This window comes from Hoplias malabaricus, chromosome 2 (genome assembly GCF_029633855.1).
Source record: "Hoplias malabaricus isolate fHopMal1 chromosome 2, fHopMal1.hap1, whole genome shotgun sequence".
In the NCBI taxonomy this organism is placed as follows: Eukaryota; Metazoa; Chordata; class Actinopteri; order Characiformes; family Erythrinidae; genus Hoplias; species Hoplias malabaricus.
Genome location: NC_089801.1, coordinates 46,719,949 through 46,741,493, shown reverse-complemented (window position 1 = coordinate 46,741,493; position 21,545 = coordinate 46,719,949). Strand labels below are relative to the sequence as shown.

At 37.9% G+C, this 21,545-nt stretch overlaps 1 protein-coding gene across 9 annotated transcripts in view; it reads left to right on the top strand.

The window, feature by feature from the left end:
- uba6 (ubiquitin like modifier activating enzyme 6) overlaps positions 1–21,545 on the top strand; it is a 54,249-nt gene that overhangs the window by 2,037 nt on the left and 30,667 nt on the right. For 2 of the 9 annotated variants that reach the window (XM_066659905.1, XM_066659913.1), the window contains exons 1-15: positions 413–491; positions 7,084–7,166; positions 10,689–10,783; positions 11,322–11,350; positions 11,933–12,027; positions 13,553–13,664; positions 14,058–14,138; positions 14,613–14,735; positions 15,855–15,978; positions 17,833–17,936; positions 18,302–18,364; positions 18,813–18,889; positions 19,032–19,098; positions 20,879–21,022; positions 21,133–21,200. In XM_066659905.1, the coding sequence (XP_066516002.1) occupies positions 7,129–7,166; positions 10,689–10,783; positions 11,322–11,350; positions 11,933–12,027; positions 13,553–13,664; positions 14,058–14,138; positions 14,613–14,735; positions 15,855–15,978; positions 17,833–17,936; positions 18,302–18,364; positions 18,813–18,889; positions 19,032–19,098; positions 20,879–21,022; positions 21,133–21,200 (1,220 nt within the window). In that variant the 5' untranslated portion in view covers positions 413–491; positions 7,084–7,128. Of the gene's footprint in view, positions 1–412; positions 492–584; positions 651–1,004; positions 1,071–5,539; positions 5,572–6,784; positions 6,976–7,083; positions 7,167–10,688; positions 10,784–11,321; positions 11,351–11,932; positions 12,028–13,552; positions 13,665–14,057; positions 14,139–14,612; positions 14,736–15,854; positions 15,979–17,832; positions 17,937–18,301; positions 18,365–18,812; positions 18,890–19,031; positions 19,099–20,878; positions 21,023–21,132; positions 21,201–21,545 lie in introns of those variants that run through there. The other 7 variants (XM_066659909.1, XM_066659910.1, XM_066659907.1 and 4 more) reach the window with 7 other exon arrangements.

Genomic DNA, 21,545 nt, shown 5'->3' with positions numbered 1-21,545 from the left:
AGTGCTACAAATTCAAAGACGGTAATCTTTCAAAGTCTGATGAGACAGATTTGCTTCCATAGGAAGCTAACAACGTATGCAGAGCAACAGATGGAATTCCTTCTGTAACTGTAGAACAACACATTGCTTGAGTTTTGAAAAATAAAATAAAATGAAAGAAAAATAACATATAATATGATGAAATAAAATATAATATCAAATTAATTATGTTAAAATTGTATGAAATAAAATCTCATAAAATACATAATCAAAATATTAATAGAATATAATTACGAAATTACGTAAATTATAATGTATTTAAAATTTAAAATTAAAAATGTATTAAAACGGAACTAAAACGAAACAAAGCAAAACATGTGAATGAAACTGAACATGAATTCGAACTCAAAGCTCCAAAACCGTAGTGGGCGCTGTGGGTTTTCGGACGGTCATGTCCCAATCTCATATCCTGCAGGTGAAGAAGAGTGTCGGCCCCTTACTCACGCTGACAGGTGTGTAACCCTTAACTCTTTCTTTTTGCTAATTTTTATTCTTGGATTTAATGGGGTAAACTTTTGTGGTGTTTGTATTGACGCCACCGGTACCACAGACACCGTGTCGGCGCGGAAATGAACAACGAATTAAACATATTTTTCCTCAGGCTGGCTACTGTGAGTTAGCGGGATGCGGTGTTTCCCAAAACGCGTGCTGTGTAATATATAGTGCAGCATTTGGGGCGAAGTTCTTAGGTCATTTTCTGTACTCCGCAGTGCACTGTGAAGGGAAGATGAAGCGATTTGACACAGAGCCACTCTATTGGAATTAGCCGCTAAGCTAGTGAGAGCTCTGTGATTACATCTGTGTAGTTCAGTTGTTCGTGTAGTATCGTAACTTTTTAGTTAATTATCACAAATTTATGATAGTTAAGTGTTATGTTTCAGTAACTTCGATTGCCTTATTTTTATAGCACTGAAGTTTGTATTTTTCCTCTCGATTTTTCCATTTCACTGTAAATGACGCGGCCGATTCCTGCACTGCTGTATAATTTGTGGTGTAATGGGGGATTAGTATATAAACCTGGCGACACAGAAGTAAATTTAATTATCATTCTAAATATTTATTTGTGTTATTTGGACACTTTGCATATCCCACTGTGAGGGACATATTGTATTAGGTTTGGTTTGTCTGTATACTCTTGTATATTGTAATTAAGCACATGGTGGGAACAACAAACAGGACAGGGCCAAGGTGTGACATCGCCAAAATACCCTGAAATATTGTGATATTATTTTAGGCTTTATTGCCAACCCCTACCTGTAGCTTGTAATATGCAATTAAGGTGAAAATACCTCCTCAAATTGCCAGGAATACTTGCATACTAACGCTTACTAGCCAAAATAATAACAACTTCTGGAGTAGGAGGAGTGAAAAATCTGTGTTTACTCTGGCTATTTTGGGTCAGGTATGCTACAATTAATCCGACTTATATTTGTACCGTAAAGTAGCTGGTTCTACCACATCGCTGTTACATCTGCTGCTACTATACAAGATTACTGGAAATGGCAAATGAGACAGCTAAGCCTTCAAAAATACTGCAAATGGTGGAACAGTATTTATGATGTTTCAGACACAGCACTAGTCTTAAGGCCTGAGCACAGATATGGGACAAACACAAACAAACAAGAATGTTTGGTTGGTGTACATTGGCAAATTCATATTTGTCCTGAAATATTTTGTAAAATTCAACACATTAAATTTGTGTTTATTTGTTTATTTGTCATCTCTGTGATGGAAAACACATAGCTTTTAGCAAGTATATAACAAGTTATTCTGGACAGAACACAAATATATCAGAAACACAAACACAAGAACACAAAATTTTGGAGGATCTTAGTCCAACATAATATGGTGTAGCATTGTTATAGTCATTGTGTGTGTGTTCATCTGTTCACGCATAATCGTTTGTCCATACTTCAAATCAGCCATTAGCTTGTAATGATAGCTCAGTCATTCCTGGCTGGTGAAGGAGCCCAGCATTTGACCTTTTTTAATCAGGCACTTTAAGAGGCGACTCAGACTATTTACAGTTTGAAAGCACTTAAGACCAGTGACAGTTTTATTTTGTGCTCAAATATATATTAATTTATCTATTGATCATGTTTATGTATTAACAATCAGCTCCAAAATTATTAAGAGTGATATGCTGTAGGCTCCATTCTTGGGAATAGCTGAATCCATATTTTTACAGTGGGGGTGAATGAAACCAGACATCTGAAGCCACTATGTTCTCACAACATTTAGTTACATGAAGTGTTTATGAATACACTGACTATTTTTTTGCAACAATTTTAAGAAAAAGTTTGGCCTGAAACATAGCCTACATATTTTTTAAATCTATCTGGCAATCTATCTATCTCCACTGGCATACAGGAACACTTGGTAGTTTTACTATTACAGACTGTATTCCAGCTTTCACTCTCCTCTTCAACGGCGAGGACCAAAACAAAGCAGATATTACTTGGCTCCTGGTTCATCCTCAGCACTGCAGTGACACTGACGTGGTGGTCCTGTGTTATTGTGTGTTGTGCTGGTATGAGTGGATCAGAATCAGCAGTGCTGATGGAGGTTTTAAACGCTGTGCCAACTCACTGTTTGTTCTATTAACACCTATCTTGTTGGTCAGGACCTCCAGAGGACACCCACAGAACAGGTAAGTCATCGTTCATTCTCAGAGATACAGTGATTGTGCTGGGTTGTGTTAGTGTGTGTTATCCTGGTACAAGTGGATCTGACACAGCAGGGCTGTTGGAGTATTAACCCCTCAGTGTCACTGCTTTACTGAGAATAGGTGGACCAACAAGGTAGGTGTGGACACAGTATTAAAAAAAATCCAGCAGCCCTGCTGTGTCTGATCCTCTCCTAAGAGCACAACACGTGTTAACACACCAACACATCAGTGTCACTGCAGTGCTGAGAATGATCAAGCACCCAAATCATAGCAGCCCTGTGGAAGCTAGGAAGAACAGGGTGAAAATGGGCAAAGAAATTATGTAGAACAACAGCTGGACTTCAGTTCCTAATTGTAGAACTACAAAATCCTCCTGTATGGTCAATGGAGCTGAGAGATTGCATAATGGGTCTAGAAGCAAGGAGGTGGTCATAATGATATGGTTGACTGGTTTGAAAAGGATATCATGTGAAGGCAAGCTGTCAGGAATTTGTGTTGTTTTTAGCTCAGGCTAATCAGCTAGTTTGCTTAGCTACTAAAACTGAACTCACTGCACTGTGCTCAACTTTCCCTATTACAAATTATTTAAGGGATTTTTTTTGCATGTAGAACTGTGTGGTGACATCTGTGTAAAATCAAATGTAATTTTTGTTATAGCTCCCTAACCGGTAATGAGCTTGTAGGCTATAGTACCTGACAGATCCCTCCACTGCACCAATGTGCAGCACTATATTCCCACTCTTGGTCAGTATCGTGCATGTACATACTGAACTGCCAAGCTTTGTTTTTAGCCACATTTTCAAGATTCAACAGAATACTACGGGTGATTAAGGTCTCTTGTAGTGCATCCATTACCAAAGGACATGAATGGAAAGCAAGACACTCTGTATTAATTGCTTTCCAGTCAGTTTGCATTTAATGCAGAATTTAAGTAAAAATATCGTATGTTCTGTTGAACAACATCAATCTTAAGATGAATGATTACGTGTATTTCACTGTCAGTGATTGACTTACTGGTAGGCCTGACACTGTAATAACATTATTGACTTATTAAACAATGTATGGATATTTCTTATTAATTTTTACTGACCTCAGTATTGCCCATTGTCTTTAGTGTCATGTTTGTTTACATAAGAATGAACGTTTAGCCACTTAAACATTGAACGAATAGATATTTTTTTAATACTTGTTTTTGCTAAAATTTTCATCTCTATTTAAAGGGGTGTAATCGGATTATAATAATGTTATAATTTTATCAGTGGAACATATTGGTGACAATATCATTTATTGTAGTTATTTCTGGGACATTATATCAACTATAAACTATGGTTGTTGTGACACACTTACTCACTGATGGTGAAAAGAATTTTGATGGTGAAAAGAACTTTGTATTCACCACAATTTTGCAGGTATTCTGTTGTCAAGACTTCTCTGCAAGTTAGTCCATTCAAAGCATATTCATTTCATTCACTTGTGTGTTTTATTTATTTATGTTTTTTTAGTTTTAGTTTAGTGATACGATCATGTGTGAAAGGCTGCAGTTAACCATACGATTTGAGTGGTGGATCATTCTCAGTGCTACAGTGACAGTGATTTGGTGTATTGGTACCAGTAGGTCACAGAACTGCTTGAATTTTTAACACTTTGTCCAATGACTGTCCACTCTTTTAGGGTGTTTTCATACATGTAGTTAGTTTTTTCTGGTCTGAATCAGTTAAGTAGTTTGTAATCTTGGAGCGTTTTCCTCTTTGTTGGGTTTGTTTTCATTATTGGAAAAAAGAGGCACTGAAGCATTTTATAATCCAGAGAATTTGTTTAAAGTTAAAATATATATATATATATATGAAAAGCTGTGGTGAACTTGTCAGAAAAGCATGAACAAATGCGTCCCGTGAGAAGGTGATGTGTGTGTGTGTGTAAAGTGCTGATCATAAAATTAGAGTATCATAAAGTTGATTTATTTCAGTAATTCCATTCAAAAAGTGAAACTTGTATATTATACTCATTCATTACATACAGACAGATATATTTCAAGTGTTTATTTCTTTTAATTTGATGATTTTAACTGACATGAAAACCCCAAATTCTGTATCAGGAAATTAGAATTAGAATATTACTAAAGACTAGTGATTGACCAATAATTGGGCCGATTAATCGGGCCGATTTTTGGCATTTTTTGTATAATCAGCATCGGCCTGATATATTAGCACAAGAGGCTGATATTTACACAATGCACACAGGCAGTGCTGTGGGCAGCTCTGTCATTCTGGCTGTTAGAGCGCCCCTTGCGTCCATTTTGTCATCTTACAGGCAGATATCATTGAGCACAAGTACGTGCCTCCAACCAGTAGCTGCATGCCTTCTCATCAGAGAAAACGTTGTGAATTATTTTCTCTTCTTCAGCTCTCACTATTTGTTACTGGCTGCTCTTTGTAACATACACTCAATCTGCTATCATAAACAAATGATTTGATAGTTGTAACACTAGAAAGCCAGTGTTATTCAGCCTGTTATTTTGCTCATTGGTCAGCGACGCCTATAAAAAATCACTCATTGTTATATCTGTCAGTATATCTCAAGTACTACAGGTTCAAAGTCGACAGTTAATGTACCAAATTAAAGCTTAAAGTAACTGATTTTCATTGATTTAATCATTTTATATATAATCCCAATGATAAGTATTTTTGCAGTTATTGGAAATTGTTATGAAATAATACAAGTTTCACATTTTGAATGGAATTACTAAAATATATCAACTTTTCCATGATATTCTAACTTTATAACCAGCACCTGTATATATCCTGATCCTGATTCTATGTCCCCTGGTTTCAGGTGTTTTTGTGAAGTGAAATCAGGATGGTGAGGTGAGATTGAGCATCACACTGTGGCTCTGTCTCTGCGCAGTGTTTCCACTGACACAAAACAAACCCACGTTACCTGCTGGGCCTGTGGAGCCTTGTTTTGGGGACCTCCTAATGGAGGTCTGCATTCCCACAAGGCTTGTGGGTCCCATCAGTGTCTTGCGGGCAGTTAACCAATCCAGTGACCAGGGCACGACAGTGTAAATATGTAGTAAAATCTTGCAAATTAATAAAATCTTGGTCTAAAAACGATGATAATCAAAATAAAATATGTAAAGATTTTACAATTTCAGTTTCACACAGACCTCTAGTTCTTAATTTAGGTTGAATCTGTAATTTAAGGTAATTTGAGGTTTTTAACTAGGAAATTAATCTTAAAACGGTATCACCAATCATCAGGAATTTACCAGGAAACTGATAACTGTTTCATGTCTTATTTGTATTTAAATGTTCCTCACATACATGCAGTTTTGGGCTCAAATTCAAATAAAATAATTCCGTTTACATTTACAATTTAGTATACTATCTTTTTATAGCATATATACAGAAATTTATGTTTGGAGTACCTTTGTCCCATCACTCTAGGATGACAAATAGCCCCTGCCTCTGGAAACTATTTGCCCCAACAAGACAAAGAAGAATAAACACCGTTATTGATCCCCTTAGGTCAAATGCAGGGAAGATTTCCCTATCTGTGGCAGTGAACACACAAACATACACTAGTGAGCAATTCTTCACTCACACTAAGGGCATTGAACACACGCAACCGGAGCAGGGTCTGGCAACCAACTTGGCACACAGGGAGTAGTTTGGGGGGTAGGTGCTGAAGGGCACTGGATGAATTTTGGCGGTCCCAGGAATTGAACCAGTGATCCTCTGGCATCAAGCTCGCTTCTCTAACTATAAGGTCACGGCTTCCCCGATAAAGCTTTCTCTAAGCAGGATAGCAGATTCCACTACTAAATATTCAGACCAACACAACAATTCACATTGGGGGGGAGCCCACATTCTTTCATGAAAACAGCGTTTTTATATAATAAAAATGATAACATTTTCGGACATCACACTGCTATTCTGGAAGGTGCATACTCTTAAAACCTTAACACCTTTAGTGTCTGTTTTTTTTTTACTCCATCTCTGGTCATGATGGAGATCTTTAGAGGTGCTCTGAGGCTTTTTGGGTTCAGTAAAACTGTTTCTCTGTTCACTCCTTCAGTTCTGCAAGATGTTATGTTTGGGGACCTTGCAACACAGTTGGTTTGGAATGTAATATTATTGGACAGAGGGCAGGATCTCAGGCCAGTATATTCTCTTTGAAAATGCCCATTCCAGAGACACAAGTGCTTCAGTTTAGCCTGTTTCCTTAATCTGTTATGACACACCCTGGACATTTTATGATTGACTACGGTAAATATATTACCAATTGCTCCTTTAATAGGCCTAAAGGCTGCTAATGATTGCAAAATACTGTTGATATTTCTGTTGTCCTTCATCCTTCATTCTCTGTTTGTGCAGAGTCTCAAGTAAGAACAGCAAATCATCCCACCTTCCCGCTCCAACATGGCAGACTCCATGGAGATAGACGATTCTTTGTACAGGTAAATTTATGTACAGTGGACATAAAAACTCACACACATGCCAGTTAAAATGGCAGGTTTAGTGATTAAAAATTAAGAACAAGATGAATTGCTCCAGAATTGTAAAATTACATAACTGTACAGTTGGAATGAAAAACAATCTGAAACTTTTCAGGAGAAAAATAAACTTACAATTACATGGTTGCATAAATATGCACGCCCTCAAACGAATACTTTGTTAAAGCACCCTACAGATTTTCATTTGGGTTCAGGTCTGGTCATTCTGGCTGAGCTTGGATCTTCTTCTGGGATGCAATTCTTTTGTTAATGTGGGGAAAAGCTTTTGAGTCGTTGTCATGCTAAAAAGTGACGTTCCTCTTTATCTTCAGCTTTTAAGCAAAGGCCTGAAGGTTATGTGAGAAAATAGATAATTGTAATTGGCTAAAGCCCCAGTCCCAGCAGAACAAAAATAGCCCATAATGTGTGACAACCAACATGCTACACTGTGGTTATGTGATCTTTTGGTGATGCGCATTGTTGGTTTTGCACCAAACTGGCCAAAAATTTAAACCCTGGTCTCATCAGATCAACAAATCCTGCTGCAACTGCTGAAACATCCTTATTGTGTGCATGGGCATGCGCCAAGTTTCAGTTGTGTATTAACAATAATTCCAAAGTAATTCCAATTTGCTGAGCTGTCTGAAATGTATATGTAGCAGCGCTCTGTGAGCGCACATACTGCCCCCACTGTGACACATTGACATTAACTGCTCAGAATACTGCTCTTATTAAAAACATGGTCATTCTTAAAGTACTGGTAATAATTAAATGTGGTATTGACCCATTTCTAATGACAAGGTATCACAGTATTTTTCTAGTATTTCTATTTTCTGCACCAAAACTTAGATATCACTAAAGCCCGTTTCACAAATACCCAGTAACCCAGAAATGTTCCAGACTTTACCATGTGTGAACAAGCTGTATGTGCGAACACAAATGTCTGTAACATTTGTACTGGACATTACTTGGACTTTATTCTGCTGGCCCCTTAGTGCAAAGCCTGGGTAATATCAGAGAGAGCGCATGCGCGAATAGAGCCAGTAGTGTTCCGGAGAATAATGTAGAACCTCGCCGCTCCTGCTACACAGACTCCTCTCCGTGCCTGAACCTGTCTGATGCGGAATACCTCTGGATGTGCGCTACATGTGTGAAAGTACTATGCCAGAAAATGTCCTGACATTTTTCAGAGTTCGTATGTGAGAACGACTCAAATAAATGTGAGACAAATCTCATTATAACAGCTGAACTAAACATGGGAGTCACTTTACTTAATGGCAGGTGTGTACAGACTAGTATTTATCATAGGTTTGAATGTGATCATGAGATCATATATTGTACCTTATTTTTATGATGTCATCAACTTTTCAGCTTTCAGTCTTAAAAGTCTGATAGTTTTTGATTGGTCTGTATCTTCTTTGAATAAGCACTTAAAACCAGGATCTCTCCATTATCATGTGACAAAAGAAAATTGGACCTGTATCAGGCTTTCTGTTTAAACACAGAAGATACACAGGGTATCCACAAGCTCTGTATGAATGTTTGAGGAATACATAGGTCCTGTTTACACTTGACGTTAACATCCCCTGTTTGTGATCTGATCATGGTAATCAGATCATCAGCCAATTAGGCTGATCCTGTAATCGGATCCTGCACTGTATTTATACACAAAGATACAATCATCAGGCATTTTTAAATGCACACACCTAATTGCCTTGTGAATATACACACATGCAGAAACGATTACAAGACGCATTACAATGACAAGTATAAACAGGGCCATGGATATTCTGGTTTTGCCGTGTGATCTGGAGAAATATTTTATTTTGAATAAGAGGCTTATTTCAAACGGTCTAAAACAAAGCTCCCCCTAAATGTGTGTGGGGTTTTTTTTATTTTTATTTTTATTTTTTAAAAACCCTAGTTTTCATTGACTGGCTCCTGAATCACATATGAGTGTTCTGATTCATTATAAATATAAAAAGTTTTCATATATCTTCAGTGACTCTCAGTATTAGGTTGTCTGCACCAGAAGGAGCAAATCTGGGTTCCGATTTGTGTTGTTATTATCACACACTTTGAGACCGGTAACTTTATTCAATTTAAACTACCGTATTTTCCGCACTATAAGGCGCACCGGATTATAAGGCGCACCTTCATTGAATGACCTATTTTAAAACTTTGTCCATATATAAGGCGCACCGGATTATAAGGCGCATACAATAGACGCTACAGTAGAGGCTGGGGGTTAAGTTATGCATCAATTAGATGGAGCTGCGCTAAAGGGAATGTCAACAAAACAGTCAGATAGGTCAGTTCAACTTTATTAGTAGATTACAACCCAACGTAGTTTAAGGTAAAGCATGTAGTGCAATGTTAATATACCCCACATAGTGGGGGGGGGGGGGGGGGACTTTTCCTCGATTCAGTAATAATAATAATCACAATATAGTAACACTCGAAATAGTGCAAAGCGATAACAATATATCAATAACTCAACGTTGCTCAAACGTTAAAATCACACAGCACACAAAATAAACACGTAAAGCTCACTTTACTAAGTTATTCCTCTATTCCCGTGTTCTTCTGCGTGACCGATCGCCTTGAGTTTAAACTCTGCGTCATATGCGTGTCTCTTAATAGGAGCCATTTTGGGGTCTTTACATAAAAAACAAATGGAAATGAAATATATACCTGTATATATCCAGCATGCACCGCGCGCGGAAGAAAATGAAGTAGGCGGCTGCTTACCGTAGTTGCGAGACCTGGCTCAATATTGGTCCATATATAAGGCGCACCGGATTATAAGGCGCACTGTCGGCTTTTGAGATAATTTGAGTTTTTTAGGTGCGCCTTATAGTGCGGAAAATACGGTAATGTTAAAATAAATAGTAGACTCTGAACCCACTGCAACACCGAACTGGTAAATGGTTAGTCAATAAATTCATTATTTTTTTTAAATCTAAAAGACATAGAATTTTCCATACATTTTAGTTGTACAATGCACATTGTATAACTGTAAAAATGATAATGCTCTGCCCTTATGTATCAAAAAGCGTTTACAGTCAATGAATGAGTTAAAACTAAGGTAGCAACAGTCAACATGAAACGATGATGGAAAAATAAAAATCACGTTAAAGCTGACCATTCTAAAGAAGAAGCCATGTTTAATGGCAGGGTCTGTAATCGCTTATCCAGTTTGGGGTCGCAGTGGGTTCAGAGCCTACCTGGAATCACTGGGCGCAAGGCTGGAACACACCCAGGAGGGGTGCCAGTCCTTCGCAGGGTGACACACACACACCTATGGGTACTTTTGAGGAAACTGAAGCACCTGGGAGAAAACACCAAACTCCTCACATACAGTCACCTGGGTTGGGACTCCACAACACTACCAGTTGTGCCACCGTGCTGCCCTGGAGAAGATAATAAAACAAAATATAAGCTGTTCTTAATTTGGAAAGTAACTGTGTGTATGTGTGTGTGTAGTCGACAGCGGTATGTCCTGGGAGACACTGCCATGCATCAGATGGCCCAATCCTCTGTGTTCCTGAGTGGAATGGGAGTGCTGGGTGTGGAAATAGGTGAGTGATCATTCGGTGAGTTCATTCTGGAAATAGAGGTAGGAGATATGGAAAAAATATTATTTATATATTATCGAGATGCTTAAAAAGATATTTTAAGGCTATGATATGATGTAATTTTGTAAAACACACCATGGACTCACATGAACACATTCAGAAACTGCCACCATGATTTTATTTTATTTTGAGATAAATTAAGGTATTGTTCTAATAAAATAGGTACTTTTTTAATCCCCTTGGGGAAATTGATTTTCTGCATGTAACCCATCTGTGGTGCATACACTGGTGAGCAAAGTTTAATACCACACACCCCAGAGCAGTGGGCTGCCAGCCATAGCGCCCGGGGATCAATTGGGGTTTAGGTGCCTTGCCCAAGGGCAATTTAGCTGATCCTGGGAAAGGAACCTGCGATCCTGCAGTCTCAAGCTCGCACCTCTAACCTTAAGGCCATTGCAAAGCCCCAAAGTTGGAACTTTTTTTCAGTAGACAACCTTGAATTGTGCTGTGCAAACTGAAGAAATAATTTTTCTCTTTACAGCTAAGAACATTGTCTTGGCTGGAGTGAAGGTAGGAATTTTATTTTTTTAATTTATTATCAATGAGGTTGCTGTATATAGGGGCAAACCAGGGGAAAACTAGTGGTAGTCAGTTTTCATTCCATACATGACTGGATATCTCTGCCTTAAACCCAAATTTCTGAAACTCAAGTTTAAAAATTAGGACAGTCAATTACTAAACTGAAAAAAATACTTGTCTTAAATCAGTAATGCAGCAGAGGGCAATGTCATATGTATTATTTTAAAGAACTTCCAGTCTGTTTAAAAATATAAACAGCCAAAAAACAATTATGGAGAAACTGCTCTGAGCCCTTTATTGATTATTCCAAAAAGGTATTTAAAAGAGGTATAATGCAATTTTTAAAACCATGAAATGACAATGCATTTATCCATTTAGTTAATGTAAACATGATAAGTTAAAGGTTAACAAAAAGCTTTATGCTCAGATTAGGCTTAATGCCTGACATACCTTTTGTGTGCTTACACAAACACACAAAGCAAAATAGGCATTTTATAAGTCTGTTTATATGTTTTGTTTATTAAAGAGGTTGAAATAATTAGTTAAAATAATGAGCTTTGTTTTTGTGTACAGGGAGTCACGCTGCATGACAGCAGGCAATGTGATATCTGGGATCTAGGAACTAATTTCTTTATTCGAGAGGAGGATGTTCACAGTCAGAAAAAAAGGTAAAAATGGACTCTTTGTGCTTAAACACTGATCAACAACAACATTAAACCCGATGACAGGTTAATTAAATGATGCTGATTAACTTGTTACAATAGCACCTGTCAAGGGGTGGAATATATTACACAACAAGTGAACAATCAGTCCTTGAAGTTGATTTGTTGGAAATAGGAAAAATGGGCAAGGATACGGATCTGTCAGAATTCGACAAAGGCCAGAATTTTATGGTTTCGTGATTGGGTCAGACCATCTCCAACTTGTATGCACCTTACATATTCGTGTGGCAGGATTGGCACTATGGGAAATAGGCAAGCAGACAGAGGAGGCATTGCGAGTCTCTTGGCAATGTTCCTGGGTTCTGGCATTTATGTGGAATTTATTTAGACATTTACCACTAACCTAATCATTCTTGGCATGACAATGTCAGTGGCCTCATTCAGCAGGATAATACGTGCCATGCCACTCTGCAAAAATTGTTCATGTTTGGTTTCAGGATAGTGACAGAAAGTCTAATTGACCTCCAAATTCCCAAGATCTAGCATGTGCTGGATAAACATGTCACAGGAATATCGGGATATTTTGTCAGATTCAGTAAAAACATGCTTTTTAAACTTGAGCATTTTGTTTAACTGACAAAAGGTAATTTTCCAGTGTATTCACTGATCAAGTGCTTTCCTAACTGATAATATATATATTTTTTCTTGTTTTATTGGCTCTGGAATTGCTCTGTCCTCAGTATTACAGTGTCCTGGAAAGTGCTGCAGTCATTCACCACTTTAAAATCTTAGGTGTCAAACACATTTTCACACACACATCACTTTTTCACCAAAAGAACCCTGATTCTTGTACTGGTTTCGTTTAGGCTTATAAGACTCTTGGTGCTTTTCAGCGAACCAGCCCACGTTTACACCATTTTTAGTGGGACTGGCTACACGTCACAGAGTACATCATCAACAGAGGGCGTTGCACAGCGGCAGTAAACAGAAGTGAGATGCCCATAGATGTTATCATGGTTGAAAAATATACCGTTCTTTGGATCCCATTGCAAGTTAACTTTTTGGGTTCCAGAACATATTTTTGTTTGTGGCAATGTGCCGAAAAGTTCAAAATTAGCTTCACCAACTAGAACCATGTTGTTGGAAAAGCGTTACAAGAGAACACAGATTCTTTTAAGTGGTTCCGTTCCTGATTTCTGGAACCCTGGAGATCTGTAGCGAACTAGCCCTTTTCTCCACCAGCAAAAGTCAACCCCAACCCATCCCCCCCCTCCCATCTCCACACACACACACACATACACACACACACACACTCTTTATTTATTTAAATAAATGCATGTCTTTTGCTTTTTATATAGCATTTTACCAAAATCCCAACATTTCTGAAAACTCTTGTAAAGGCAGTCCAACTGTAACCTCAGTCACTGAACAGAAAAAAGTAATATTTTTATTCAGAACAAAATGGATGATAGAGACATTTTTACCTTTTCAGAATATTCTCTTTCTCTCTCTACCCCTTCTTTCCTCTCAGGGTTGAGGCTATCCAATCCCGAGTCGCTGAATTAAACCCATATGTTCAAGTCAGCGTGTCAGTTGTTACCCTCGATGACAGCACTGACCTTAGCTTTCTGCTTAACTACCAGGTAGGCTTTCAATACTACGCATACATGTATCCGTTTAACCGGTTCAAAGTGCTACAGTCATACAAACAGATATAAGCAATAGAAAAGAGAGAGGGTTTAAGTTTAGATTTAAAAGTGGGCACAGGATTAGCCTGTTGAATATGTGAGGGAAAAGTGTTCCAGAGTCAGTGAGCCATGTAGTTTGGAAGGTGGGACAGTGAGTAAACCAGCAACGCAAAACGATGCCTCTGGACCAAGTGTAGGCAAAATATTAAAAATGATTAATTAAATGTTTACATGCAAATGTAAAGAATTTCATAGAGTACTTGGAGAGCTGAAAATACATAATCCTAGCCCTTTGGACATTTTCCTCTTTCTGGTAAATGTGTGTACATGTGTATTATCTCTCCTCAGTGTGTTGTGCTAACAGAGACACGGCTGGCCTTGCAGAAGAAGATTGATAATTTCTGCCGCTCTCAGCATCCTCCCATCAAGGTACAGAAATGCACAGAATGCAATACAACTTAGTAAACAATAGAAAAATCCATAATCCATTTTTGACAAAAAATATTATTCAAGAGCTTGAAATAATGTCTCTCAAAACAAGATTTCTTCATTATGTTTTGCACTATTTGAATAAATATAAAATAAACGATTGTTCTATTCAGTTAAAATTTTAGGACGTTTTCCTTTTTAGACAGTTTGTTAAAGCATTTAGAACAACACCACTACACTCATTGGGATAGAGCAGCATTGTAATTTCAGGCTTATATCATTTTTTTTTATTATTATTTTTATATACACAAAATTCACCTATACGGGTCTTTATTGAAATGGCTCACTTGTAGCATAATTAAGAAGTTTCTATAATTATAATAAATATTTGAAGCATTATCTTTAAGTTTTTTCCTTGACTCCTGAGTTTGCCGTAGTGATTTGGCCTAAATTTGGCATGACATTTCCTGACAGTTCATTGGCTGTGACGTGTTTGGCATCTGCTCTCGGGTGTTCTGTGATTTTGGCAAAGGCTTTGAAGTGTCAGACCCTACAGGGGAGGAGCCAAAGGAACTTTTCATTCAGAACATCACTCAGGTAACGCACATACACAAACCTACCTCACATGTTATCCTGCAGTATTGTTCCAAAGTCTTTGGCCTGTTTTGAAATTTATGTATAATATCACAGTCATTTGCAAAAATTAGCATATTTTTTTCAGTTCCTTTTTGTGTCTATTCATTGTCCTTGCAATCAATCAGATGCAGGTTAATATTGGTCTTTTCAGTTAAAAAAAAAAACTCTTAAGTAGTTTTGTCAAACTGGTATCTAATTAGTCAAATACAGAACAGCCAGTGTTTTGCATCTTTCAGTGTAGCCTCTTTATTACTGTTCATTAACTCTTCTGCAGATAGTAGTCTCAAACAAATAGACACCTGCCCTCTGAAGACTTCTGATCTGTCAGTCAGACAATAGGTTGTATGCAGATGACACCACCTCATGAACCGCAAATTGAGAGCAGGAAATAATTTTTCTCTGAGACGCTGTAATAAAGCCAGTCATAAGTGTTATTACGTTCGCTTAATAACATTTCAACTGATAAATTACAAGAAACATGTATCAAGTGGCACACCATGGTTTTCGTGAACCTAACTTCTAAAAACAAGTTGTATGTCTCAGTAGTTTGGTGAGCTTTCATTAGTGTTCCTGAGTTAAAGGATGTCTGAAGGAGAAGACATTACATGACTTCCAACACACATTGTGATTTATGTTTGTATGTTTCTCTCATAATATCACATAAACTAACACAATACAGGCTGCTTGTCTCAGTCTCTTACATTTTTAGCAACACTGCTTTTGTCCTGTTGAACAATGGTAACTACAGACCTTAGACCTCAGACTTTAGAAACAAGCCTAGGTATCTTATGCTTGCACCAGTAAAGCAATGGAACACATCTAAACAATCATGAACACCTGTGCAGCCAAATGTCTCAAACATTATTGTGCTTTGAAGTGAGGCAGAAACTGATTATTAATTTAGTCACTGATTTGATATGAAACTTAAAATTCTGGAGCAAAGGAGCATATCACAGAAAAATATGTCTTTGTCCCTAATATTACAGAGAGCACTGTATTACTACAGAGCACTATAACCTAGTCTCAGTATCTTGTTGTCATTCTACATATTTTTTTTTTAAACTCTTTTATTAAATTAAGGATAATCCTGGAGTTGTGACATGTATGGACAACCAAACACACGGCCTTCAGACGGGTCAGAGTGTGTGTCTTAGAGAAATTAATGGCATGACTGAGCTCAATGGTACCATACGGCAAGTTGAAGGTAAGAGTCTAAATTTACACAGTTTAGCGATATTTTAAAGGAGCAATCTGTAAAATATTTACTGTACTTAATTATAAAATGACCAGGGTGTGTCATGAGAGATTAAGGAAACATGTTAAGTTGAAGCATTGGCATCTCTCATAGCAGTGCTGCAGACACTGGAGTAGAGCTCTGTTGGTGTTTTGGTGTGGGTCTCTGTCCAATTCCAGTGTAGTTCCATAGCGACTGCCCCCTCGCACCCCGATGCTTGGAAAAACCGTTGTTTGAAGTGCCCTCTAGGGTGGCAAAAATGAGACAAAGTGCCTTATTGGCTGCCCTTCATATGCAAATAAATAACTGAGGGCCCTCTTGCAATAGATTATGATGATGTGCCGTACAGAGCTAGAAAATTTGATATGTCTTAAAAAGTGCCCTTATATAATTACATCTTAGGTTGTTGCGCGCTAGTGGGGCCCCGTGTCGTGCACTAGGTTCCCTTTTATTTTTTTGCCCCTGCGCTTCAAACAGCATGAATCTGCCATTGCAGCTCAGAGTCCCACAGGACTATAAGAAAGATACCAAGTTGATACCAAATTTCCTTGTAAGCAAGAAATATAAAAGTACAGATGCAAATGTATGGATTTAATTCGGTAGTTTCAGTGTTGTAAACAAAGCAAGGAATTGCAGTGGAAACATTTAAGGTGGAAACGGAAATTTAAAGCTTTGTAAATTCAAGAAAAATGGTGGCGAAACTTTTAGTTTTTGCCTTTTATTAACTTGGGTATTATCTTCACATGGGCGGCACGGTGGCGCAGCAGGTAGTGTCGCAGTCACACAGCTCCAGGGACCTGGAGGTTGTGGGTTCGATTCCCGCTCCGGGTGACCGTCTTTGAGGAGTTGGTGTGTTCTCCCTGTGTCCGCGTGGGTTTCCTCCGGGTTCTCCGGTTTCCTCCCACAGTCCAAAAACACACGTTACAGGTGGATTGGCAACTCAAAATTGTCCGTAGGTGTGAATGTGTGTGTGTGTGTCTGTGTTGCCCTGTGAAGGACTGGCGCCCCCTCCAGGGTGTATTCCTGCCTTGCGCCCAATGATTTCAGGTAGGCTCTGGACCCACCGCGACCCTGAATTGGATAAGCGGTTACAGATAATGAATGAATTATCTTCACATCCGGGGAGGAGGCTGAGGGGACACACAAATCTTTATTTTTTTAAATCAGTATTGCACTTTCCATTTGCTGTCATTAAAGATTGCTCCTTGAATATTACCCCATTTGTTGTCCACATTATCAGTTCCACTTATCTTACAGAGGCACTGGTACAATAATACACTGTTGTCCACCTGTTGCTCTGCATACTTTGTTTGCCTTATTTCCCCCTTTTCTTCAGGGCCCCCATAGGACTGCCAGAAAACAGGTGGTATTTGGGTGATGGGTCGTTCTCAGCACTGTATAGACACTGATGTGATATCACACACCATCCAATCTTTTAGACACAGCGTTTTGTTCACACTTGCTGACTTTAGTAATCGTTTAGCTCCTAACTCAATGGTTACAGGATACTGTTAGCTGGATATTTTTAGCTGTTTGATTAAGTATAAGCCAAATCTAATAAAGAAATATTTCTTGCTGCCACACATTTAATGGCTTCAAATACTTTTGTTCAAAAAAGTTAAACTTTCATGCTTTTATTACAACCTGGGATGTCACTCATTAAACGTATTTTGCGGAGGCATACAGACATGTGACACCCCTGGTCATATTATATGTTCAATTGATTTTTTTTTTTAAGAAAGTAAATGAACATTTATTCATATCAAACTTTCTTCTAACACAGACTTAGTACTTACTTGAATCTGTGTGTGCATGTGCACACAGTTATCTCTCCCTACAGTTTTGCAATTGGTGACACTTCATCCCTCCAGGCATATCTCCATGGTGGAACCTTTCGCATGGTCAAGACCTCAAAAACCTACAGCTTTGTAAGCAAACACATTGAAACACAACACGAAGACCATCCAATTACTGGAATCAATTGGCAGAAAATCTAAGTGTCATATTAAATAAGATTTTCTTTTATCTCTGCTTATGTTTATTTCTTTAGTTTAATGCTAGTTTAACTCTTGAAGTTAATCAACATCAAAATATTTTCTTTAAATAATTCCCAAAAACTTTTCTCGTCCTGCTTAAACTGCATGACGATTTCACAGAATAGTTTGTACGGTATTGGGAATAAATGATTGTTAATTATTATTATAATATATTGCAATAAATATCCAGTATTTAGTAACTGTTAAATATGTATTAGAATGTGAGATATTCATGTATGGGTTTATTTATTTTAAAGGAGTCAATGGAGCAACAGTTACATGATCCTCAGCTTCTAATTCCAGACTTAAGCAAACCCGAGGTCAGTGGTGTATAATGTGTATTATATCAAGGGTTAAGGGAATGGTATATCTGAAATAAAACATAATGCTTGACATCGTAAAGATGCATTTTACTCTATATGGCCAAGGGTTTGCAGACACTAGCTCATCTAATAATTCTTCTGAAATTACTGGTATTAATTGGGAATTTTCCCATTTGTGTTGTAGAAATAGTTTCTGTGAAGCATGTACATTAGGGATTTGAATATTCTATTCATCCTTTTTTTAACCTTAGTTAATTCATGTACTGAAGTACACAACTGAATATCTATGTTAGCAATATATGGCCAGTTTCATAGACCCATATTAAGTCATAACATACATTTAAAAAGCATCTTCAATACTGTTGGAATTGCAGTTTATTCCAAGAGTTAATATTCCTAATATTGTACCAGACAGAAAATGTTAATAAGTCTTCATTTCCATCAGGCCCCATTGCAGATCCATGCAACTCTGATGGGTCTGGACATTTTTCAGGAACATTACAACAGGCTCCCCAACATAGGGTAATGTGTGTTTGTTCTTCTCATTCTCTCTCTCTCTCTCTTTCTCTCTCTCTCTCTCTCTCTCTCTCTCTCTCTCTCTCTCTCTCTCTCTCTCTCTCTCTCTCTCTGTTTGATTCTCATTGTGTTGTGTTGTTGTGTGTAGTTGTTTGCAGGATTCTGAACTACTGTTGAAGCTTACAGAGGAGGTCAATGAAACACTGAAAAACAAAGTGAGCTGTTTTCTTTTCGCGACTGAGATAATGTCTCAACTAGATAAATATAGTTGAAGAGGAATGTGAACATTAGATTTTTAACATGACACAGAATCCTTTCATGACAAGTGATTTAATGAAGTTAAGTAAAGATGTCAAATGTGGGATACCTATTTGTCAGGCAACAGCTGTCATATATAGCCCTTTTTATATTTACTTACAAATAAAATTACAGAACTTACTGATGCCTACATTTGTCACTGCTTATCCCAATTTTATCCTGTTTCAGTATTTTTAGTTCACAATCTTTTAGTTATATTTTTCCAATTTACATTCCACCCTCTAATAGGCTGTACTCTTGTAAAAAGCAAATGAAATTCTAAATTTGCTTTGTTGTACCCTGTTTCTTCCTGTAACAATGAATGATTTAACAATCCTAGAAATATTATTAAATATTAAGAATGTATCAGTTGGAAACAGTCAGAATTCAGGAATGTTTAGTCAGAATAGAGTGCTGGAAAAGGACTTACGGCATTGAAAAATACTGAAGCCCAAAATCTATCTGGTTTGAGGGTTAAAGTATCTCGGTGTAATGTGGGGGAAAAAACAGTTGTCCTCCATTAGCCATATTAGCTTTTTCATCCATCCATCCATTATCTGTAACCGCTTATCCAATTTAGGGTCGCGGGGGGTCCAGAGCCTACCTGGAATCATCGGGCGCAAGGCGGGAATACACCCTGGAGGGGACGCCAGTCCTTCACAGGGCAACACAGACACACACACATTCACTCACACACTCACACCTACGGACACTTTCGAGTCGCCAATCCACCTACCAACGTGTGTTTTTTTTTGGACTGTGGGAGGAAACCGGAGCACCCGGAGGAAACCCACGCGGACACGGGGAGAACACACCAACTCCTCACAGACAGTCACCCGGAGCGGGAATCGAACCCACAACCTCCAGGTTCCTGGAGCTGTGTGACTGCGACACTACCTGCTGCGCCACCGTGCCGCCCTTAGCTTTTTCACCATAGGATATATGTAAAACTGATAGCATGTTACACTCCAATGCATTTTTTGCTCATGTGGTATAAACTGAATTATTCATGCGCATCGTATAAAAGCTTCAGCAAATGTTGTATTACACTTGTTTTTTTTTTAGCATGTAGGAGACTCCAAGGACAAGCAGTGTGTTTTGTCTCGTTCTTTTCCCCCCTAATTACAGGGTAAATAATGTGATCCTGATGTTCTGAGAGAGTAACTGATTTTTGGAGGATGTTTTATTGCAACTGAATTATGTGTTATACTGAGTTATTTCTCTGGTTTGGCTAAAAGTTTAATGAACTACTTCTCCTTGTCTGAAAATGTGAGAAGATCAGTGAATGATGTTTTCACAAAACTTAGGCTAAAACCCATAAATGTCATAAAATAACTTCTTTCTGCACTTACATAGTGCGTTGTATGCTGAAAATGATTTTAAAGTTCACATTTGTCTGTTGATTTTGTGCACTGCCTAGGTACAATATTTTTAGTTAAATGCACTATGTATGGAGTATGACAATATGACACAGACAAACAGAGCTTTGTTTATAAATGTGACGTAGATAAATAATAGGTCTGGGTCCCATACGTATTCCTTTTTAAATTAATTAAAATGTGGAAAGAAACATTATGGCAATTGCACATCAGTGTTTAAGGGTAATTAGTACGTACTCAATATGGTGGCTACTATACACAGTTACATTAACTGCAACCCATAGATAACTGTAAACATTCATTTTTCCTGTGTGGTCAGGTGTGTGTGAACCCATCATTGGTGCAGTGTATATCACGCTGTGCAAGGGGCTGCCTGTCACCTTTGGCAGCAGCAGTGGGTGGCATTGCTAGTCAAGAAGTGCTGAAGGCTCTTACTGGAAAATTCACACCCCTTCAGCAATGGGTAGGTCACTCAAGATATCCACTGCCTGGTGGTAATGTTCTTGTGTTGTAGTATATTTCTTGTTATGGCACTAACTTGTATTTCCTCTACATATTGTTTTATTAATGTAGCTGTATCTGGACACATTAGAGGTGGTGCAACCCCTTCAATCACTTCCTGTACAAGAGTTTGTTCCTAGGTAAGAGATCTCATGCAGCACTTTACTAGTCAATGTTACTTGCACTAGACTAATTCTTATGTGTTACAGAAACAACTCTTAATTTTTAATCTAATGCAGAAACTTTCCATCAAATTTTCTGTAATTCATATTATAAATTGACCAACACAACAAGTCAGTATTTTTAGTAGTGTAGTCAATAGGACTGGTACCCAGACAGGAGGACAAAGGGGCCATGCACAACAGTACAAGGAGAAAACTGAGGCAAAATGCTACTCTAGTCAAAGGTAGGGCAGGTTGAGAGAAGAAAATTATATTTTTTTTCTGATATGGCCCTCTGCATGGCCCTGTATACATGTCTTTATA